The sequence below is a fragment of the Pleurodeles waltl genome, chromosome 6 (genome assembly GCF_031143425.1).
Source record: "Pleurodeles waltl isolate 20211129_DDA chromosome 6, aPleWal1.hap1.20221129, whole genome shotgun sequence".
Lineage (NCBI taxonomy): Eukaryota > Metazoa > Chordata > Amphibia > Caudata > Salamandridae > Pleurodeles > Pleurodeles waltl.
Window position 1 is genome coordinate 280,950,857 of NC_090445.1, and position 24,946 is coordinate 280,975,802.

Here is a 24,946-nt window from a genome sequence, read left to right on the forward strand (position 1 = left end):
ACTCACAAAGTTGTTTATACTAATGTGAGGCCTACTCCTGTTCTAGGTCAGCATTGGGAATTCCTTCACATACTTTTAAGCTGTAATTCCTGATCAGAAAGTAGTACCTACATCATGTTTCATATAATTGGAATGGTAATGATAAATCCTGTTTACTGATAAAGTTGGATTTAACATTACTATTCTAGAACTGCTACTTTTAGAAAGTGGGATTTTTCCTGCTGTTACAGCTCTTTGTGCCTGCAGCCTGTCTCCAGTACTCATTTGGGCTGGGTGACAACTACATTTTATGCATTACATCTAGACAGCCTCAAACACAGGAAGGATAGGTGTGCCTGAGCACTCATCAGCATTCATTTGCATTCTGATGGCTCTTCCTGGGCAGAAAGAGAGAAGGGGGGGCTGACACGTACACCTAAATGACCAGTGCCTGTCAATGCACAAACGTCGTATTACCCTCTACTGAAAGTCTGAAGCAAAGACTGAAGAAGAAAGGACCTCTGTGCACTTTAAAGACCCTTCCATGAAGTCACCACCACTTCAAAGGCACATTTGGGTATAAGGTCTGATTGCCTGACTCTACCAAATCAGTACACTATTGGGCCTGTGAAGAACTCCGCCAGAAGTAAAGACTGCTATGCTAAAGGGAGTGCCACTCTGTTGGACTGTTTTCTCCGCTTTGATGAGTTACCCTGCTGCCTGAAGATCTCTGTCCTTCTGAGGAAGGACTGGACACATCTCATCTGAACCCAGAGTGACTTGAAGGGCTTGTTGACTTGCCGCCAGTTCTTCTGTAGTCTCAGGGAAATCAAAGACTGCCTGCAATCAGAATCTGGACTCTGTATGCTGCGTGTCCTGCTCTGCCAAGTGGTACCAATCCAGTCCTGGGCCCTTATAAGTGAATATCTTGCTGCAACTGAAGAAAGCCAATACATCAATGATGTTGCACCAATCAGAACAGGCGCATTTCCTTTTGACACCAATGCGTTGCCGCCCAAGCCACAGACACCACATTGCTGACTGCGTGACGTATTGTCCCCAGATTCGGATGCATTTCTGACCTTGCTCTGTGCTGACGCATAGCTACAACCCAGTGGCTCAACAATGACGCATCGCTTTGAGGCCCAACACTACCTGCTCTTCATCGTTGACGCTGTGCAGCTTGGAACCGAGGCATCGCCTACGTCTCCTCCTCGACTCCACGCATTGAGTCCTCAACATTGACGCTTCTTTAATCCAAGTTACTCTCTAAGTAGACCCTGCATGGGTTATGTAGCCGGCCTGCTCTCCATCCCAGTCAGCCTGAACTTTGGATTTGCTTCGGTCTAGCGCAATCTTTAGTAAACTTTTAGCGCTATTGACTTATAAGCAGTAGTTTTGGTTTATTCTTTAAAAATGCATAACTCGACATATACTGATTGGATTTTTATAGTTTTTATCTTGCTTTACTCATACAAATATAATTTGTTTTTCTAACCCTGTGTGAATTAATTTTTGTGGTGTTTTCATTCTGTTACTAAGTGTGTGTGTGTTGCACAAATACTTTACACATTGCCTCTTTAGATAAGCCTGAAAGCTTTGTGCCAAGCTACCAGAGGGTGAGCACAGGTTATCTCTAAATGGGTATCTAGCGTATCCTGAATAGAGCGAAGGTTCCTGCTTGTACAGGGTGCATACTACTACAACTAGAAACCCCAGTTCTAACATAATCTTTTTCTTGACCACTGTCTGTATGATATCCTTGTATTGCTTTGTGTGAGCTCACCTTTTCCTATCAATCATGTAGAAATGGATACACATGTATCTCTTTAATTCTCAAGGGAGCTGCCACTACTGCAAGATATTTTGAGAACCTTCTCAGTGAATACTTAATGCTAAAATGAAGCACTTTGAATTTGTAATGGGTATTGTTGCAAACGAACCTGAGGTACTTTCTGTGCTTGGTGTTTATAGGGAAATATGCATGTTTAACATCCATGATTGCAATATAGTCTCCCTTTTTTGATAGTGGCATGACTTCCTACAGAGTGGTCATTTTGAATATCAGGGTATTCATGAATTTGTTCAAGAACCTAGGGTCCACTATAAGTCAGAGTGACAGATATTGCTTGGAGAGTAGGAAGCATACTGAGTATACCCCCTGATTGCCTTCCCCCACTGGGACCTCCTTTGTATTTCCCTTGGCTCTTGAGCAGTCTTTTCTTCAGATTCACTTCTGCTGGTGTTTCCAGTATTTCTATATAGTAGCTATATGTTATGATATTCAGAACCCATCTGTCTGAGGTTAGCTGTCCCTACTCCTTGAGGAACCTCTTTGGTTTGCCCCACTGGTCTACAAGAACAGAAGCCCACAACTGCTGAGTCATTTGTTGACTACTGCTGACTACCGGGTGGCATGGCACGTGCCTCTAGCTCTGCCTTGAAATGGCTGTTGATGTTGCCCAGAAGTACATGTTATATGGGAGGCAGTTCGCTATGGGTTTTGTGCTGATTGTGCCAAGAGTTGGAATCCCCACATCCTAGTGGCCTTCTGCTGGGTGTTGTTCGCCTTTTGAAATAGCTTCTGATCTGAACTTCCTTACTTTCGCTGTCTGGTTCTTTGTTTATCTGCTGATGATGTTTGCCAATAGCAGTCCTGAATGGGGATTCTCCAGTAAACAGCATGTTTGTAATGAAGGCCTGTATTTCTTTTTTGAAGACTGAGGGCCTGATTTAGATCTTGACAGAGAGGAATACTCTGTCACAAACATGACGGATATCCCATCCGCTGTATTACAATCCCATGATATCCTGTGGAGACAGTAATATGGAGGATGGGATATTCGTCACGTTTGTGACAGAGTATTCCATCTGCCAAGATCTAATCAGGCCCTGAGACTGTTAGTAATGCGTGCATTTTCAAGATGATACTTCTACACATCTGCCTGCTGTCTGTGGTATCCAATGTCAATTTAAGGGATGTGTTTGCAGTAATGCTCTTCCCTTCCTGGATAATACTCTTGGTTCTCTTCTTGAACTAATCATGGAAGAGGTGCATGAGCTCCTTGTGTCAACATTGCTGATGTCCATGTCTACTGAGTAAGGCATATCAGTTTGTAATCCCCCAGGGCATGACCGCTGACCTATCCATCTTCCTTCCTACCATTGCAATTACCTTACTTTCTTCATCCAGAGATGAGGCAGAGGATGAGGGTGCATTGACCTTTTTTCTTGGTGTTGCTACAGGGAGTGCAGAATTATTAGGCAAGTTGTATTTTTGAGGATTAATTTTATTATTGAACAACAACCATGTTCTCAATGAACCCAAAAAACTCATTAATATCAAAGCTGAATATTTTTGGAAGTAGTTTTTAGTTTGTTTTTAGTTTTAGCTATGTTAGGGGGATATCTGTGTGTGCAGGTGACTATTACTGTGCATAATTATTAGGCAACTTAACAAAAAAAAAATATATACCCATTTCAATTATTTATTATTACCAGTGAAACCAATATAACATCTCAACATTCACAAATATACATTTCTGACATTCAAAAACAAAACAAAAACAAATCAGTGACCAATATAGCCACCTTTCTTTGCAAGGACACTCAAAAGCCTGCCATCCATGGATTCTGTCAGTGTTTTGATCTGTTCACCATCAACATTGCATGCAGCAGCAACCACAGCCTCCCAGACACTGTTCAGAGAGGTGTACTGTTTTCCCTCCTTGTAAATCTCACATTTGATGATGGACCACAGGTTCTCAATGGGGTTCAGATCAGGTGAACAAGGAGGCCATGTCATTAGATTTCCTTCTTTTATACCCTTTCTTGCCAGCCACGCTGTGGAGTACTTGGACGCGTGTGATGGAGCATTGTCCTGCATGAAAATCATGTTTTTCTTGAAGGATGCAGACTTCTTCCTGTACCACTGCTTGAAGAAGGTGTCTTCCAGGAACTGGCAGTAGGACTGGGAGTTGAGCTTGACTCCATCCTCAACCCGAAAAGGCCCCACAAGCTCATCTTTGATGATACCAGCCCAAACCAGTACTCCACCTCCACCTTGCTGGCGTCTGAGTCGGACTGGAGCTCTCTGCCCTTTACCAATCCAGCCACGGGCCCATCCATCTGGCCCATCAAGACTCACTCTCATTTCATCAGTCCATAAATCCTTAGAAAAATCAGTCTTGAGATATTTATTGGCCCAGTCTTGACGTTTCAGCTTGTGTGTCTTGTTCAGTGGTGGTCGTCTTTCAGCCTTTCTTACCTTGGCCATGTCTCTGAGTATTGCACACCTTGTGCTTTTGGGCACTCCAGTGATGTTGCAGCTCTGAAATATGGCCAAACTGGTGGCAAGTGGCATCGTGGCAGCTGCACGCTTGACTTTTCTCAGTTCATGGGCAGTTATTTTGCGCCTTGGTTTTTCCACACGCTTCTTGCGACCCTGTTGACTATTTTGAATGAAACGCTTGATTGTTCGATGATCACGCTTCAGAAGCTTTGCAATTTTAAGAGTGCTGCATCCCTCTGCAAGATATCTCACTATTTTTGACTTTTCGGAGCCTGTCAAGTCCTTCTTTTGACCCATTTTGCCAAAGGAAAGGAAGTTGCCTAATAATTATGCACACCTGATATAGGGTGTTGATGTCATTAGACCACACCCCTTCTCATTACAGAGATGCACATCACCTAATATGCTTAATTGGTAGTAGGCTTTCGAGCCTATACAGCTTGGAGTAAGACAACATGCATAAAGAGGATGATGTGGTCAAAATACTCATTTGCCTAATAATTCTGCACTCCCTGTACAATTAGTGAATCTGCTGGTGAAATGTTCTTGATGTACACCAGGTCCCAACTCAAGAGACTGTACTTCTCTATTCTTGAGCCAAGTGCCTTTGATAGTTCTGGCTCATTTAACACTTTTCTCCCCTGGTTCAGGATGTTATGCATTATAGGGAGGAACTGTGTCTTCTTTTGTGCTAGCAGCAGTGTTTTCTCAGTCAGGCCTCTGTCTGTTCCACCTACAGTTAGATTCTGTGTCTACTACTCTCTTAATCAAGGAGTTGTACATCATGAGGTCATCTGGTGGTGAGTGCCTCAAAGGGTATAGCGCACACTCTTCATAGGGGGCATCTGTTGTCTGATCCTTCCACACATTTTCCTCCTAGAATGTCATTTACACTACCTGCTGCTGCTGTTCTTCTTCTTGGTATAAGTCTTCCTGTTCTTACTTGTCCTGTGGTTCCAGGGTGTTTAGAGGTCTTGGTTTCACCTGCTTCTCAGTTGACTTCACAGGAATCCTGAAACTCTTCATAGAGTAATCAAATATTTTAGATTTTTGGAGTTGCGCTGCCATTTCGGCTATCAGCCAACTTCGTTTTCTTTTGATGTCAAGCACATGTTGTTGTGCATCACACATTGAAGCGTTGAGATGTCCCTCTTCTTCTGTTTTCTGTATCTGAATCCTGGACACCACTATGGGCTGAGTCAGAGACAGAAGGAGTATATTATTTACCCTGTAGACATCTGTATGTAGCATGTAGTGCCGTAGATTCACATGCTGTGCTGTGCATACTCCAGCCATCTAGTGTTGGGCTCAGAAGTGTACAACTTGTTTTTGTTCGAAGAAGTATTTCGGGTCATGAGCTATAGTGACTCCTTCCCTGAGGTAATATTGCACATGAACATGGAATCCATAGTTAGATTGTTTTCCCGCCCAGCGGGTGTAGCATAAAGAGTAAAGTGAAGCATGGAGGTGCTTATGCAGTAAGAAAGGAAAAGTAAATGAAGAAATACTGTATCTGCAACAACGAAGAGCTTCCAGGGATGGGGGTAGCACATGTGAAACTACAGCAATGCAGGCCACAAACAGACGTCTAAAGGGTAAGTAACATATTTTGGTCATGGCATGTGTAGCTGTAGATACACATGCTGTGCATACACTAGAAAGCAGTTCCCCTGTAGGGTTGTGGCTAGCCAGAGGATGTTGCAAAACACTGGACACGTGTACACAAGACTGCTTGTCTGACCTGGGCTTGCTGTTTTTTCTAGAAAATCCAAACAATAGAGGTTAGTAAAAGTGTGCAGTGTGGACCAGGTAGCAGCTATACAAATGCCAGCAATTAGAATGTTGCCTAAAAAAGCCACTGAAGCATCTTTTTTGCAAGTACAATGTGGTCTTGAAGTTGTTGGGAGCTGTCTTTTGGCACAGCAGGTTTAAATACACATGACTAGCCAGACAGCTATCCTTGTTTTGAAATAGCAGTTCCTCTTCCTATGGTTGTGGGGCAGGGAAAGGGAGTCACTGTTTGGCAGAGGCAGCAGACTTAGCCGCTCCTCCTTTATCTCTGCATCTTGTGCAATTCCCCTATGTATGACCCTTTAAAATACCCCCTCGTAGGTTGAATGTGCTGCTGCTGTCTTTGATAAGAGGTGTGTGCCGCCTGGGAGGTGGTCTTAGAACCTCTGCAAAATTATAGGCAATAAAATTTTGTCCCAGGGCCTTTGAAGTATCTGTATCCTTTTTGATTTTCTCCTGCAGCTGATCAACTTGAAGGCCGAGTAGATGCTCTCTATTAAACAGTAAGTTGATCAGATGCTGTTGAACTTCTGGTTAGCGGTCGTGTCTGCCACATCGAGGGCACAGCTAATGGATGTATTAAATATGGTCTGCCCATCTAATACTATTTCCTGGGCCCTCTGTTTGTGCTGCTGTTTAAGCTCTCTAATCTCATCCCACCGGGAGCCATCATAGCTGCTAAGAGCCCTACTGAACTGGCAATATGCCAATGGGTTGCTGATTGTGCGGTAGTTCTCTTTACTGCTGTATCATATTTTTCTCTTTCTTTATCCAGGAGCGGGGCATCCCCAGTGCCCTGGGCATTTGTTCTTTTGCACACAGCATGGACCATTAGCGAGTTCAGTCGGAGCTGGCCAGTAATGTATGGTGGGTCTGAAAATTAAGGCTTTTTTTTGTCCTCCCTTGGAGTAATAATTCTAATATTTACAGGATCTTTGAATACTTCCTGTGTTGGTTTGAGCATGCCCTCATGCAGTAAATTAAGGTTTGCTTTTTTAAAGTTAGCTGGCCTTTGAATAACCTTGTGATATGAGGTGGTGGCATCAGTGGGATAAGGCTTTGCAGTCTGGATCGTTGGGTCCCAGAGGTACAACCTCATAATCATTAGATAGATCATCTTGTGAATCCTGAGTATGTGGAATGTCATATAAATGGGGGGGTCTACTCTTTCCATAGTATGTGTGATAAAACCTTTGTGGTGATGGGGGTCATTGAGGAGGTGGTGAAGGAGGAAGAGGAATAGGAGGGTAAGCAGCTGTCTTTGATAAAAGGTTTGTATTTATATCATGTCTCTTTTTCTACTTAGGAGGTTGGTGGCTCCATTGTTATCTGTTCTTAAAAAATAAGGTGCCTCTTTCAAGGAAGAGTCTGTTGGTCCTGGGGTAGAGGCTTGGTGATGATTTTGCCAGTGTGAGGATGAATACACAGGTGTCGCTGCCGAAAGTCCAGCTCGTCACCCATGCGTTGAAGAATAGGCTGTTGCACATTGGAGTCTACTGTTGAGGGCTGACTGAGTTGCGTCAGCTGTTTGGGCTTCGAAGTTGCTTTTGAGCCTGATGCATGTTTCGGCTCTGAAGTTGTTTGCCACGTTGGTCTTGGCCTTGGCTCGACTCCGATGCAGATGAAAGCTTCGGTGTCAAGCTTAACCTAGAGATCAAAGTGGTTTTCGATATTGATATTTGCTTCGGAGTAGGATCGGTATTGGCTTAAAAGCAGTAGCTGTCCCATCGACTGAGAACAAGAGCTCAAAAAGCCCAACCCTTCGGCGAGGCGGTAAGTGCCTAGTTAGTGTGCTGTACACACTGCACAGGCGCTGTATTGTTGTGTTGGAGCTGGCTGCGGATCCAGGTCTTCTGACTCCAATAGCGATTCTGGCTCCGAAGCAGAATGCTACTACTTGGCCGGCATCAATTTTCTCTTTAACTTCCGCCTGTTTGATGTCTACCCTGAAGATTTTGGAAATCTCCTCAACCCTTTGCTTCTCTATCGTGCGACACGTGAGGTGTTGGGCAACACTATTCTGAATGGTTTTCTTGGATCTGAACACAAGACAGGCTGAGCAGGAAGCCTTGTTGTGGTCTGGGGACAGGCACAAGTTGCAGGCTCTGTGCTGGTCTGTCCATGGGTACTTGGAGTGGCACTGAAGACAGTATCTAAAAGGTGTTTTTCCAGTAATGCTGAAACCATTCTCGAAGGATAGCAACAATGAAGAAGGCCAGGCAGGGACCCCCCAAGGAGATCACCCTAGACACCGAAAGGTTGACTGCGCCATCATTGACGGAAGAAACGGGTGCAGGGGTTGTTCTCTGTTCTCTGAACGATCAGAAATAAAGAAACTCAAGAGGCCTCGACAAAGTTTGCCACGTGGCATAGACTCAGGGCCTCGAGAAAAGCACATCTGAGCCAGAAGGTGGAAGAAACCAATCTAAATATGGAGTCAATGTTCATGCGCAATACTGCCTAAAGGGGGAGGAGCCTGGGCTTGTGCTTGCCATTGGACACCTGTGTCTTTGGTGCCAATGCCTGTTTTTGAGTTTTCGAGTCTGAGATTTTAGCGGTATACACCATCCAGTGTTCTTTTCAACTCCTCTTCTTCCTGTGATTCGTAGTATGCACTTTCTTTAACTTAGAGGTCCTAATCATTTTGTCATTCTTTGACCCTATGGTTGTAGTTCCCTCAGGAAAAAACAATTCTGTGGTGTCATCAAAAACATCAGTTTCACCTTCTTAGTTTCCTCTTCTTTTATTTTTCTTGGGTTTTAAAGGTCATTCACTAGGCACTACGCTCATCATCCTGTCAAACAGGATTTGGAGAGCTATTCATAATTGATATTCATAATTGTGCAAACTCACCTACCCATTTATGAATGATGTAGCTTCAGCTCTCCCAACATGCTGCTTTGATTTTTTTCTTTTTCTCTAAATATTAGCAAACATTGAGTGAAAAACATTTAAGAATGTCAACTGCCTATTGCCCATGCACAGACTGGTGTGCCTGCACATTATTGTCCGTGCATGCTCACTGACAAACTTTTTGAAAAACAGGCATATATTGATATGTGCACCAGACACTCATGTTGTGCCTTATATTCCAAATATGGCTGAGCAGCTTTTCAACCAAGCAAAAAAAGGCACCAAATGACAAAGAAGCTACATGTCATGAAAATTTGAAGACATGCTCATCATGTTCAGTGTCACACACACGTTTTCTATATGAGATCCCATTTTGTTGGTGAGTGAAAACGGTTTGTAGACATAAATTATAACTTACTAAGCCTCTGACTGATCTGCAACAAATTTGGCATATTCTTGAATGTCCTCCAATACATTATTTTACCAAATTTAAAGTAGATTGGTCAAGGTGGTGGTGGGGGCAACATTATTAAGGATATACTAAAAAGACTTTATTGAGTGATGTGTCAACCTTCTCTATAGAGGTATACCTATTCAGTATAGCATCATATACCCACATAACCAGTATTTACTTTTTTGTTCTATTGTGCAATCAATAGTAAAGGGTCGGAGTTTAGGCTGACGTAGTACAGCAGGGTTGTAACATAAGGTGAAGGCATTTATTTTTATATCAAATTGTATTTAGAAAATACCCTAAAGAATCTAAAGCTGAATGAGAGTTAAAGTTGATGTATATGTGTATTATATGTGTGAAGTGGCTTTGCCATAAAAAAATAAATGCTACATTTCTCTGTTTATCACTATTTCTGAAAATTAATCAATGTTATTTCCTGGTAATTGTGACAGGCACAATCTCAAATTATCCATTAAACCAGTGGTTCCTCCTTCAATGTGTTATATTCTTAACGTCTCTAATAAAGATGCATCAATTTGTTCACTCAGTTATAACAGGAGTCATCTCAAATCTATTCATTTTGCCTGATCTGATTGCCATATTGCCATAGTTAAGCTTGCTGGTGATGATTGCATGTGGAATGGTCTTTCGGCTGTTGCTGACCAGCCATTTGAAGATTTTCATCAGCATTTTCAGGGTGTGGAAGCAGAATGCTGTGATGGATTTGACTAGTGTGATAATGTGTAGTTTCTGCTGTCACTGGCAACTCTGTGGTTCCTGGCATGGGTGCTGGGGTGGGAGTGGCACTAATGCTGGTTAACCAGCAGGTGGAATCCCAGGACGTGCTTGCTGATGATCACAACTTCTGTGTAATCAGGCTTTGGCATAGAACAATTAAGACTTCATCCAGTTGGCAACATCAGTCATGCAGACGAGGAACTTGTTCTGTGATCCAGAGGTCCTGTCAGAGAAGTAAGGTATACGGTTGCATGTTGTTGTTGGAGGAGAGAATGTTGATGTAATTTGCCCCGATGGCATTGGCCAGGGGATCATGTAGGCGAAGAGAGTTGGGCTGAGGAACAGGCCTTTTGGCACACCACAGATGAGTTTGTGGACTTCCAATGACTAAGGTGCCAGGCTTACTATTTGTGATCTGCACATTAAGAAGGAACAATCCAATAGAGAGTGAGTCCTTGTATGCCAATCTCATGTAGGCAGTGGATGAGGAAGGGTTGGGAGACCATGTCAAATGCTGCAGAGAGGTCTATGAAGGTGAGGACCTCTGTGTCTCTATCCAGGATCATGTAGATGTCATCTGTGGCAGCAATGAGTGCTGAGGTTGGATCTGAAACTGGATTGACTGGCATCAAGGAGCTAGCAGTTGTTGAGGTGGTTAGTGAGGCATCAGCTGATGAGTTTTTCTAAGATTTTAGCTGGGTACAAAAGACTAGCCAGTAGTTGACGACTGTGGATGGGTTCGCTATTGGTTTTCTTGAGAAGGGGTGACAGTGGCATGTTTCCAGGCATTCTGGAAGGTGGCTGAGGCAGATGGAGGAATTGAGTATGGGTGCGCTAGCTTTGCTGATGGATTGGAGTCTACTGGCGAAGGTTTAGTAGGGGTGGGGTTCTGATAGGTCCCTAGCAACAATGGAATTCATGATAGCGGTGGTGATGATGTGTGAGGTCAGGGTCTCTTCTTTGGTTGAGATTGGAAATTGAGTTCTGCGGGCCATGGAGTCAGGCTGAAGGTCAAGGTTTCTGCAAATGGAGGTGATCTTACTGCAGAAAGATTCCAAGAAATTGTTGAAGAGATCCTGTGAGGGGGGTGTTGTTGATGGAGGCAGCTAATGGTACAGTGAAATCTTTCACAATGGTGAGCTTCGTGTTACTGTTGGAGCCGATGCAGTCATAGAGAGCGGTGCACTTGGTGCTCAGATCTGTTGGTGGTTTCGGATTTTAAGGTGTTCGTGTTGGCGATTTCTTGGCTCATTTTCCATTTGTGCTCCAGTTGCTTGCAGTAATGTTTTGTTCCTCTGTGTGTCAGCTGGTCGGTCTCTGTCTGTTTTGTTGAGTCTGAGTGGGGCAAGTGTCAGCACATGCAGTGATCCAGCGGTTGAAGTTTTTGATGGTTTACTACAGGATGCTGGTGTGTTTGGTCCAGTGTGCGAATAGAGGGGTAGTCCAGCCCCTTTCTGGGATGTTTTTCCAATTCCTGATGGTAGGAAAATTGGTAGAAGGTCTGTGGTAGTGTGGGAGGAGTATGCTGAATCTGCTGAGGGTTTTATCTGTCCCAGTGACTGGTGATAGCTTGTCACAAGTGTGTTTGCTGAAGGAGGTGCAAATCGGGTGCAAGAGATGTTTGCTAATGTGTATACTATAAAGTGTTGGATGTGGATGAGGTTTCCAGTGTTTTCTAAAAGTGCTGTTGAGATCCAGTCAGTTGTGTCTTCCAGGTGAAAATTCAGGTCTCTGAGGAAGATGAATGTGCTGGGGTCAATGACGAAGGGTGTGACAAAGTGAGTGATGTTCCTAAAATTTAGTGTGGGGACCTGGTAGTCTGTATATGAGGCTTCTGCTCAGAGTAAATTTGGCTTTGTTGTCTAACTCGATTGTATGGTCTTCCATGTAGCTAGTAGGTGTGCCTGTGGGGATGAGGCAGCAGATACCGTCCTTGAATATGGTGGCAATTCTTCCTCCGGGCTTGTCCTGACAGTCCTGCCTGATGATATTGTAGCCGATGGGGATGGCTGTCTTGATGTCTGTAGCTGAGGCTGGTTCAGCCAAGTATCTGTGAGGAATAGCAAGTCCAAGGATGGTCGTGCAGCAGGTCCCATATGTCTGAGGTATGTTTGTTGAGTGAGCCCGGACTGAAGAGCATGCATGATAGTGCACAGTTGTGGGAGTGGTGGTTGTGCTCTCTGAGTGTGGGAGTGTGGGGTGTTGGTTGGTGTCAGAGAACGAATGTCAGGTGCAGGGTGTTGAAATGTACATGCAAGTGTGGTTGAGGATTGACAGTGAATAGGTACTTGGCATTGGGTGTTAGGAGGACCAAGCTTCGGGTGCTGAGCACAGACTGTGAGAGTAACAATTTAGAAGGCCCTGGCAGGGTGGAGGAGAGCAGGGGGGGGTGGGTGGGTCTGGCAGGGAAGAAAAAAGCAGGAGAGTGACAAACAGGTGAGTGGGAAGAGAAGGTAAGAAGCATGCTGGGGTCGGTGAGCAGAAAGATTGAGAAATTGCCCCAGAAGGGGAATGGCTCTGAAAAGGTTTTTAAAAAGGGTAAAAGTGGAGTAAAAAGGAGTGAAAGACAAAAAAAATTGAAAGTGGTAAAAGCTGAGATATAAATAGCACGAGAAAGATAGAGGAGGAAAGGAACAGAAGGCAAATAGACAAAAGACTGTAAAAAGCAAAAGCAAAGAATTCCAAAAGTTGCAATGGTTGAAAGAAGTGAAAAAAAGCAAAATGCTTTAGGCAAAAGGCAGTTGAAATCATAGTAAACAGATGCAAATAAACAGATGCAAATAGGTCTGAAATAAACAGAGAGAAAAGGAAAGAACAGATGGAAATGAAAGACTGAACCAGATGGAAATGACAAGAAAAGAGGCAAGAACAAAACTGAGAGAAGCAAGAGAGAAAGAAAGAGAGAGAATGACAGAAGATGAGCAAGGTGAGAGCCTCATGCACTGTATTGGAGCAAAGTGGGCCTTGACTGTTCAGAGGATCAGGCAGAGGTAATTCCTAGGAGGTTAGGGCTATGCTAGAGTAAAGAATTCATAGCCCTGTTATCTTCAGTTTGCTACACACTCCTAGAATAATAAAAATATTAATATTAAGTTTTATTAAAAATTCCATTCAATTATGAAGTTGATTTTAGGAAAATTACTTTTAAAAAGTTAGACTTTGTCTACCTGAGACCCTTAGTGCTTCCCAATAACAAGGTATGAACACTGCTCCAAGAACAGAAAGAATGGCTTAGGCCATTTCACATGAAGTATATGACAAATAACAACTCAGGAAAGACATCTGGGGTGGATTTAGGAAGTTGAATTAGCTTGAAAGAGACCAAGGCGAAGCCTGCCCATTCACAATTCAGTATAAAGGAAAGCCCTCTGTAGCAGGGCTGGCACAAGTCCAGTTGGAGAGGGAGCTGGTCCCACAACCATTTTAGTGTAGCTGAGGAAGAGAAGACTTCTTAGTTCCATAAAGTCACCCCTAGCTGGCACAAAAACTCTCTTCAGGGGAAGAAAGATTCTACCATGTTGGATTGCCCCGTGGTAGTGGGCTGTGGGATAGACTGCAGCAAGGCAAACAGGATTTGCTGCTGAAGTTGGATTAGTTGCCCCAGGGAACTTTTTTCATTGGCTAGAGAGTGTCCAGGAGTCACCCCCACCCACTGGCTAGTGAAACCTACAAAGGTAGCACCAAGAGGAGCTGTTCCAGAAACAGAAAAATTGGGACTTTTGTGAATTTTGGACTTTCAAGACCTGCAGATCTTCAGACAGACCTCGCAGCAACAGTGGCCGATTTTGACAGGACATCAATGAACATGGCTCCAGGCTTGCCCCGCTGGAGGGTTTTGAGCTTCATAAAAAAGACTACAGGTCTAATTTAGAGTTTGGTGAACAGTGTTAGTAATGTTGCTATGGTGGATTAATTTACATCCACCAATGATGTGGAAACTCCGCGCACCAAATTTAGAGACAGTAATGGTGGTTCCAAAGTGCATTGAAAGTGTGAAGTGTGGTGGTGTCACTTTCATTGTCTATTTTTATTTTGTTTTGAAAAAAAAAAAGGAATGACCTCCTTCCATAGACGTTTTCTCCTGTGTAATGAGAGGTCATTGAAAGTGTTTTACTTTACTTAAGGTCATGTTTTAGGTGGTGGTTTGTAAAAACACTGGACACAGCCAAACCTCTGACTGCCATTACTCTGTCGGGCCATTGGAGGGGCATGTAGGCAATGGAGACAGTACAGTGTCTGCCGTATACATACTTAAGGTCCGACCACCTGTAAATTAAGTTTCAGGACCTTCAAATCGATAGATAGGCCACTCTGTCACCTGTGCATTCTTAAATTGACCCATAAGCCTAACGGCAGAAATCTTTTCCGGTAGCAAACAATATCTACCTGATGAGAGGGCATCAATAGTCTCAAATTTTCAATTTCCTCTACTCTGAGCGTTTCACAACAAATCTAACAGCTTCAGCAGGATATTGTCCAGTGGCTACTCCTCTTCAAGAAGACTTTGGTGGAGAAAGCCTCACACTCGCCCTGCTAAAGAGTTTACACTTCCTTTTCAGACACTATGCCTGAAGCGAAAAGCTTTGACTGTGACCTATTTGCTTGGTGTATCTGACCAGCGTCATATCACAGTTGGCCTAAAATCATGCCTATGTCCTTGTCAACATCAAACAGAGACTTCTGATTGGCGGCTTACATTTTCTTGCCACTTTTTGTCCTACAACTTTTAAAACTCATGTATTCGGTTCTCCTTACCCTATTTTTATAAACTTGTGCTTGTCTACTATTTCTCTATGTCTCTAAATAGTTTTTAGAATTGTATTGTGTTCTGTACTTTATTTTAAATTGTTGCACGCAGTTGGAGAGGCAGTACAAAGCAATTTTCTCATGCACTTTTGCTTTACAATGGTAAGAAAATTAAATTGGACCTTTGCACCGTTGCAATAAATGTGTGAATGTGCGTTTATTAGTACAGTGATAAATAACGTTATTGGATGTATTTTTAATGCCACACATTCATACACCCACATATACAAACACAAGAATAAATGAATGGCCGAATTTATAAAGCATGCAACTACTTAAAGGAGCATACAGGCACTCAGAAACTGACAGGCCTTACAGTGAGGTAACAGGAAAGTTTTTAAGGCTTTTTGGAATAAGTGATCATTTTGAATGGTCCTACTGAGACCCAACCACCTCCGAAAGTCGAGATTTAAATGAAAGTTGGTGATCTAATTTTACTCCCAGATTCCGAGCCATCAGTGCAGGAGGGGGAGGGTGTAAGAGTCCCGTAGGCCAACAGTTATTCCACCAGTCACGAGAGTCAGAGACAAACAGTAAAACTTTTATTTTACCAAAATTGCACTGTAAATTATTTGCCTGCATCCTATTCAAAACTGCTCCCATGCACGCTTTAAAAGACTCTAATAACTCCAGTTCTCGATTCTCACACATAAGGAGGAGCAGAGTATTTTCAGTTTAAGAAATTATCTTGAGCTCACAGGACTCAACTAGAGCAGCCTGGGGAGACATATATACATTGAACAATGTTGAATTCACACTGGTACTCTTACACTTAACAGTTTGGTGGAAGAAGAATAAGGGCCCGTCCAAACATCTTGTTCCCTATCATTGAGAAAAGAGGGAATCATGTTCCCAGACAGGCCGCTAACATTGTGAGAGAGTGGCATGCACACACACATGCGATAGGCACACACACATTATATGCCTACCCTCCCAATTCAGATGGGAAACTACCAATTTCAAGGCTATTCTCCGGCCTCTCGATTCCTGCTTCAAAAAACACGATTCCTCAACGAGCTTCAGCCAGCCAGGGAGCGGTCTTGGGTGGCTCGGACTATGCACTGCCAGTGACCTGCTCCTGCAGGCCAGTGCACAACATGTTTGTCACGCCTTCTCTGCCTGCCAAAGCCTTTTCACCATACTTCTGACAGGTATGGAAAAAGTGTACAATTGCATTTCAGATATCTGATCCTGCAGCAGCACACTTGCAATTCCTATAGATGCCAACAGACCAGATTCAGGCTCCAACAGAAGCCAAAGGGAGAAATTTATTTTCCTGATTTTTTTTTTAAATCTCTCACTTTCCTGTTGACATGTATGACACACACTGTCCCCCAGCCCCTCTCCCCACCCAACATCCTATAGCAGTGAAAATGTGGGCAAAACACATAGGCCCTCATAATGACATTGGCGGTCAGCTGGCCGCCATGCCGGCGATGGCAGTCCAAATTATGACCATGGCGGTGATCCCTCGGATTGAAGGCCAATGTACCACCCGAACCGCCAGTGAGGTCTGTCCACTGACCACGGCGGTAGCCATTTTCAGGCTGGTGGAAGACAACGACTCGCCCACCATATTATGACATAGCAGACTGCCAGGATTTCTGGGACTGGACCACCGCCACCAAAAGCCTGGCGGAAACACATCATATAAAAGGAGATACTCACTTCCAGGAACACAGATGAGTCCACAGCCACCATGGAACCGAAATGGAGGTCCTGCCGATGCTGTACCATGCGATGGCAGTCAAGGAGCAGCAACGCCAATGGAGATGACGATGGTGAGCACAGCCGCCTAGCACATAAGGGAGGGAGGGGAGAGTGACACACCCAAACGCAAAACACACACCATACACACATACCACACACCGAGAACTATCTACAGAGCAATTCAACAACAACATAAGCCAGGAGCAAATAAACGCCAGGACACATACCTTTGGTCTAACCACTGTAATATGTTGGGTATAGCAAGCTCAGTAAAATAAATATATACATTTACAGAAAGGGCCATTGGCCAGTCCAATGCAAGTATAATGCCACAGGGCAACGCCCAAGGCCCAACTTGAGTCCTGACAGCCCAAGTCACTCCACTGAGCAGGGGCACCATGGTGATGGTAGGCAGGCACCTCAGGGGGTGGGGGGTATTTCTTGGGAGGGGGGTCCTTGGGCTTTGGGTTGGGAGGGGCGGGACCTTGCACCGTTGTTTAGGGGGCAGAGGTGGTTGCTTGGTGAAGGGGGCTGGATTGCCACTCTTGTGCCCCTTAGTGGCAGGTGAAACTTTAGGGGGAGGAACAGGAGTGGTCTAGGAGATGGAAGTAGTGGGCTGGGGGAGAGGGATCTTCCTCTTATGGGCAGGACGTGGGGGTGGAGGGAAGAGGTCAAAGCATGAAAGGAAAAGTTTCTTAGGTACGACGGGCAGGTTGTGGGAGGAGGTTTGGGAGTGGAGGTAGAGGAAGTGGTTGTAGGAGAAGTACATGTGCTGGACTTGGGTGCAGGTGCATGGACAGTGTGATTGTGTGAGGTGGATGGCTGTTGAGTGTCTGAGTGGGAAGGTTTATGTGTTTTGGGCGGGGGCAGACAGGGTGGGAGAGGACAAACAGGACGTGTGTATGTATGTTGTTGTGGTGTCTGCAAGTGAGGTGGGTGTGCAGCATGAGGTTGTGATAGTGGTGACTGTGCATGTAGTTAATGGGGTGCTTGTCTGCATGTCTGCTGTGGTGACTGTGGGCAAGGCTGTACAGGTGGCAGGATCTAGGACTGATGATGCAGTGCATGCAGGTGTGTGTGTGTTGATGTGACTGAGGGAGGAGGAGGAGTGCGAGACAGTGGAGGTAGTGGCTGTTGCTGTATATGCTTCTGTGTGTTGGCTGTGTGTGTGCTTGTGGAGTGAAATGTGGCACCTGTGCTTATCTGTGCGAGTCCTGTCTGTTGTTTTAGGTGCACGTTTGTCTGATTGTGTGCGTGGGATGGGGAGAGGCCTTTGGGACTGGAAACAGGTAGTTGGAGGGGGGACGGAAGAAACAGGGACACTGGCTGCCGTCAAAGAGGTGACCAGAGCCTGAAATGATCTCGGTAGGGCAGCCAGGGCACTGTAAGTGCCCTCCGGGTAGGCACTGCATTCCTGCATCTGGGATGCCAGCCCCTGGATAGCATTCACTATAGTTGACTGCCCTACAGAGATGGATCTCAGGAGATCAATACCCTCCTCAGTGAGGGCAGCAGGGCTGACTGGGGCAGGGCCTGAGGTACCTGGGGCAAAGGAGACACCCACCCTCCTGGGTGAGCGGGCACAGGCAACTGGGTGGGGGAGCTCCTGGGAGGGCGGTGATTGTACGGGGGTGGCTGAAGAAGTCCCCTGGGTGTCTGTGCTATCCGGCTCCTGGGTCCCATGGGCTGCAGCTCCCCCACTCGCCGGTGCCCCAGCTCCTTTGCCAGATGGTGCTAATGCACACAAGGACAGAATGAGAAAAGGAGAGAGGGTGGGGGAGAAAGTAAGGGAGCACAGGGTCAATCACAGCAACAACAGCACATATGGCATGCACATCAAAATCACTCACTGGGACTAACACTGTGCAGTATGGACCACAATGACAAACCATTACCTGGGTACAACAGCAGTAAAGAACCCAAACACTACAATCTGAACACCTACTGGGGCTCACTAAGCCATGTCTGTCATGGTATGCTAGCTACTTACCAACACCAAATATACTTACCACCCTACACTGCAAAGTAGGACCCCACAAGAATAGCTATACTGGCATATTGGGGCATCCACTAACTAGAACCTTGCACACAAACCCCATGGCAGGCAACAAAAATAAATACTACACAGTCTGTACTCACCCCCTTGTGGCTGCTGTTCTGCCCTCAAGCACCCATCTAACTGAGGATTGGCCACCGCAAGTCTGCAGGCCATTGGGGGTCAGGGTCTCACGGGCACCCCTCCCTTGTTGGGAGGCCTTCACCAGCTTGGCCTCAGCGGTCTTCCAGGCCCAGCATCTCAGGTCCACCCACCGTTTCCTGCAGTGGGTGCTCCACTGGCTATGGACCCCCAGGGTCCACACGTCCTAGGCGATGGCACGCCACAACCCTTTCTTCTGATTGGCGCTGACCTGCATAGGGACCACAGACAGAAGGAAACCATGACCTTAAAACTCTATTCTGTAACAGAAATGGCTTACATACAGCACAGATCCCACATTAAGCACACACATGACCCGTATCTCTGCATACACATTGCATGCAGCCAAAACACCACCCACCAAATGACACACTGCCAGCACACACTTACATCTTCATGCAGCCATGTCACATCCAACGTACCCATGATGTACTCACCTGTTGGTCTGGAGGGGCATACAACTGCCCATACAGGAGGAGGACCCCATCTACAAGCTTCTCCAACTCCTCCGATATGAAGGCTGGGCCCTTTCCTCTGTAGCACGGGCCATCGCGGGTTCCAGACAGAGGACACAGCAGCGCACGCAGTGGAGGTGTTGAACCATGGAGGGTCAGGAATCAAGTGAAGTGGTACAGAGAAAATGGCGGTCACGTCAGTGGCGGTGAAGACTGTCCCGCTGGCGTTGATCATCATTGGTTCCTGTGCTCCATAGAGCTCCTTATTAGCCAATGAGGAGCTGCACTGACCACCTTCCACCATGATGCCAAACGCTGGTGGAGTGAGGTCACTTCCACCTGTCCCTGCATACAGGACAGGCGGTTGTCATTTCCTAATGCTAATGCACGCACCAAGACAATTCCAGTAAGCTACATACATACATGCTCTGTGTACTGTGACATTTTGTGTGCATATTTCCTGTAGTCACACACATCTCATGTTTGGTTTACATAGATACGTACCACTGAAGAGTGGGAGGCAAGCACGCATTTACAGACACCTAGTGGACTTGGCTACACCGGAGGAGCGGCACATCATACTCACCTATCGTCTGGACGGGGCCACAATGATTGAGCTGTGTCAAAAATTGGAGCCAGATCTGAAGCACTACAGCAATACCCCCTGCAGTACAGGCATTGTCAGTGCTCCGCTTCCTGGCAAGTGGTTCATTCCAGGTGACAGTGGGCTTGGCTGCAGGAATGTCACAGCCAGTGTTTCTGATTGTGCTTGGAAGGGTTTTGGCTGTCTTGCTCAAACGCATAAGCAGCTACATCTCATTCCCCCAGAGTGAAGATTTGCCCACTGTAAAGGCTGGATTCTACGCCATGGGACACATACCACATGTGATTGGGGCCATTGATGGGACCCATATTACCTTGGTCCCTCCCAGGGCAAATGAGCAGGTCTACAGGAATAGGAAGAGTTACCACTCTCTAAATGTCCAGATGGCGTACCTTGCTGATCAATACATCTCCCATGTCACTGCCAAGTTTCCTGGATCTGTGCATGATGTCTGTGTACTGAGGAATAGCAGCATCCAACAGGTGATGGCACAACTACAGAGGCACAGAGTGTGGCTCATAGGTGAGCTTGATGTCTTCACACAATGTATGTCAGTGTATGCCAACTGGAGTTGTACTCCATGCCATTGTACACGAGTAATGTGTGTCCCTCACTACTTCCAGGTGACTCCGGCTACCTGCACCTGTCCTGGCTGTTGACCTCAGTGAGGAATCCGAGTACAGGGGCAGGAAATCGGTACAATGATGCACATGGCCATACCAGGAGGGTTGTTGGATGCACATTTGGCCTACTGAAAGCCAGGTTCCGGTGCCTCCATTTAACAGGTGGATCCCTATGCTACGCCCCTAAGAAGGTCTGCTAGATTGTGGTGGCTTGCTGCATGCTACACAATTTGGCTCTCAAACACCATGTGCCCTACCTGCAGGAGGAGAGGGCAGACAATGCACCTGTCGCAGCAGAGGACACTGGGAACAGTGATGAGGATGAGGATGTGGACAACGGGACACATATCATACATCAGTACTTCCAATGACACTCAGGTAAGACTGGACTTCTGTTCATATCTCCATTTCAGTTAAGTGCTGTGTGCCTGCTGTGATGTGCCAAGCAATAACTTTACTTTCCAATTGACTGTCACTTATGCTTTCCCTTTTTGCAGACGTTGGAGTGGTCACTGATGTGATGACTACAGACTGCATAAACACATTTGTTTGATGGATTCACACATTACAGAACATTTGCACAGGATAATGCAGTTCAATACATTGCAAATTGTTGTATGATAAAGCACAAATACTTCAGTTGTGTTCAAGGGTGTTTACTTAAGTGACAAAAAGGAAGGGATAGTGCAATAGATTGAGGTGATGGTGGACGAAAACTTCAGTGTTGTGGCACATTTGGTTTGTAGCACAGGTCAGGGGCCATAGGGGCATAGGAAAGGAGCAATGGCAGTCCAAAGTGAACAGGGTGACTCAGTGGCACACAAGGGGGACATTCTGGAGGGGCTCATTTCCTGGCGGTGGCCTTGGTCTTGGCAACAGTCTCTGGTGTCTGTCTGGGTCACAGGGAATGTTTGCAGGTAGGTTCACCTTCTGCAGAGGGTGGTGTGCTGGTGGCCTGTGGGTGGTGCTGCAGTTCCTCCTGTCCACTAGCTGCAGCAGATGTTGATGGCTGCTGAGTGGAGTGGCTAGTGGAAGTGGGTCGCTGGTGTGCTCTGTTCTCCCGCATGGTGTTGGCCAGGTCACCCAGCACCCCTACATTGCATTGGAGGCCATGTTGGCATTAAGGCCCTGCAACTGCTGCATGACCTCCTGGTGGTGTACTCCCTGCAGCCGCTGGTTCTCCTGCATGATGGTGATCACCTGGCCCATCCAGTCCTGGGTTTGTTGGTATGCCCCCAGGAGATGTGTGAGTGCCTCCTGGGCAGTCGGTTCCCTGGGCCTGGCCTCCCCTGGTGCACTGCTGACCTCCCACTGTCCCTGACCCCCTTTGCCCCTGAATGGTGTGCCCACTCCCACTTACACCTGGACTTTCACCGTCTTGCCTGTGTGGTTTCGCCTCGGAACCTGTACAGGTGGGCACCCTATTGATCGACATGTCCAGGGGACAGAGGTTTGGGGACGTTGGCTGGCTGCTGTGGTGTTGGAGGGGGCTGTGGTGGACTGGCTGTCGGATGTGGAAGCTGACTGACCAATGGTCCCAGATGTGCCAGGGAGTTTATCCAGCTCGGGACATCCAGAGTTGCTGTCATCACTGAGGGCATCTTCTGGTGGAGGCTGGGGCACCCATGAAGATGTGAGTGATTTGTTAGAGTCATTGTCTGTCACATTTTCTGCATTTCTGGCTTTCCCTATGGGTTTGGTGTTGTTGTCCCACCTTTGGTTAGTGTATTGTGATGGGTTGTGAGATTGGTAGTGCTACATGCTGCCCATGCATTGCTGTTGTGTGTGCATGCAGAGCTGGGAGGAGTGTGCTTGAAGTGGGTAGGGCATGCAGGGGTACACACTTGAGGGTGGTTATTGGGGTGGTGCACTGTATGGGATGGAGTGGGGGTGTAGGGAGTCAGGGTGAGGGGGTGACATGGCACACAGGTATCGGTGGCGGTAGGGTAGTAATTGTGACTACCCTGTAATTCAGCCCTCCAGTGGCTCCAGTTAGGCCCTCAGGATGCAAGATTGCCAAAACTTGCTCGTCCCATGCTGTCAACAATGTGGAAGGCGGTGGAGGTCCACCACCAGTCCTCATGATGGCGACCTGGTGCCTTGATGCAATGGAACGCACCTTCCCCCATAGGTCATTTCACCTCTTTCAAATGTCGTCCCTTCTGCGTGAATATTGTCATACGGAGTTTACCCTGTCCACGATCCTCCACCATAGCTCCTTCTTCCTTTCAATGGAGATTGGCTGGACCTGTACACCAAACTGTTGTGGCTCTACCCTGACGATTTCTTCCACCATCACCCGCAACTCCTAATCAGTGAAACAGGGGTTCTTTTGTGGGGACATGCCTATTGTGTAGTGTGTGTGGTGTGCAAAGGATGTTAGGTGTTGAGGTAGGGTGTGTGATGCATGACAGGTGTATAGGTGGATGTGGTGTGTGTGTGCAGTTCTCTAAAGGTTTGGCCTGGCAAGGTGTAGCAGTCTTTTCATGCTTGCAAAGGATTGTGGGTTGTGTTGGGGAGTGTTTTCTAGTGCTGTTGGTGGGTGTGTATAGTGTGTGTATGTGTCAGGTGTAGGTTTTTCAATGTGGCCATTGTTGACTTCTAGTAGCGTTGGGTGCCCAATTCTGCTGTGGCAGTGTGCGTTGAGTGTCTGCTGTGGTGATTCGTGGTCCATAATTTGGAGGGCGGTGTATTGCTGGCATAGCAGGGAAGGGTGGTGGGTCAGACAGTTTTTTGCCTCCGTTGGGTCTGGCGGAATTGAGGTTGTGGCTGGTTTCTGTCGGTTTTGTGTTTGTGTGTCATTATCTGGCGGGCGGATTACCACCTCCGCAGTGGTCTTTTGTCGGCCGTCACCACAGCGGTCTTCGGAAAAGACCACCAAAGTCATAATGAGGGCCATAGTGCCTAATTTAGATATAGGCAGATGGGTAAGGTGGGGCATCATGACCTACAGGAGACTTCATCTTCCGTGAGTCTTAACCCCTCCCCACCTTCAATAACAGTAATTAACAGCATATTAAACTGGCATCTGTGCATATGCTATATATAACATTACAAATAAAAATACATAACCTCCCACTTTAAGAGTAAGCACACATCTACATTCATGCATGGATTGGGCAGTTTACTTTGTAACATGCTGGAAGGATAATTACTGATGAGTGGCAAATACCCTGCACATACCTTTATATTCGTCTGATTTACTCAGTGGCCAACAATCAACGCAAGTATTAATGTACGTCTGAAACGCTTTTTCGATTTCTGCGGGTGTCACGGTAGAAGATTGCTGAAAAATATTTTGTATTGCAGCAACGACACTCCCTTTCCTGAAATAAGAAAAAAATGTCTTCTAATTTACTGTTTTCATACTCTGTAAAAAGAACTAGTTAAAACAACAAGCAACAGATAAAAACATAACAACCGTTTAGCCTCTAGACCACTGATGCCTGAGTGTTTGTGAGCTCACCTGATTGCATCTCAAACACTGAGACACAATCTGCATGTGCAGGTTTCAATGTTCATTCTAAGAACAGGTTGTCTGTTTTATTCTATTCGCCATTCTTTTTTTTTCTCTTTCACTAATTAACCTGTCACCTCCTTGCAATCGTGTATCCTTGAACATAAAAATGTGCCTGTTTCAAGACTTTGCTTTGAGTTTGGATCAGCTTCCATTAAAGATCAAAACACTGTACTTTCTGATCTCGTTGTAAAATGTGTACTACAAAAAATTTGGTGCAAGAAATAGTACATGTCAAAGCCATTAATGTTTGACCAAAAGGACCTGTGACCAATCCACTTACCAAAGAGACAACAAAACAGATGTGTTTTCGTCTGACAAGCATATTGTCAACAACTCAAGAAGTATTCGTTCAGGTAAAGAACAAAGTTAAGTACATCGGTTACATTCAAGTGTACTGAAATATTATTATGGGCTAGACCTGCCTGATAGACCTTTAAAAGAATATTTGTGAATTTGGTTGTCTTTTAACTATGAATGTATTAGTCATGCTGACCATAGACCATGACCATAGAGCAACGTGATTCAGAGCACATTTCTATCCCACGACTGTAATCACATCCATAGTCCTTGAAACCACTGACTACCAAAGTGTTTGAAATGCTTGAAACTGAGCTACTGACCATTATATTATAAGCTCATATGTTCTAGGGTGCTTCTTCCTATTACCAAATGCACATTATCTACACCACTTCTTGGAAAGCCCTCCAGGGACACACCCGCGTCTTTATTTGTGATATTTCAACTCATCTTTCCAACTAACCTTGCAGTGATTACTAAATTCCACAATTATGCAGAAATATGTAACATAAGTTTTGAACATTAGCCTTTTCTGCAGGGTCATCTGGAACTGCTTGCTTTTTTCTGTACCATATTTCTGCTGGTTATAGAACGCCCGATTAGCATATTTAACATACCTATAAGTCCC

General features: G+C 45.7%; 1 protein-coding gene across 2 annotated transcripts in view; it reads right to left on the reverse strand.

Moving 5' to 3' along the window:
- Positions 1–24,946, reverse strand: part of LOC138299630 (protein HEG homolog 1-like) — a 412,852-nt gene that overhangs the window by 151,876 nt on the left and 236,030 nt on the right. For both annotated transcript variants that reach the window (XM_069238061.1, XM_069238062.1), the window contains one exon: positions 23,685–23,827. In XM_069238061.1, coding sequence (XP_069094162.1) covers positions 23,685–23,827 — 143 coding nt within the window. The remainder of the gene's footprint in view (positions 1–23,684; positions 23,828–24,946) is intronic.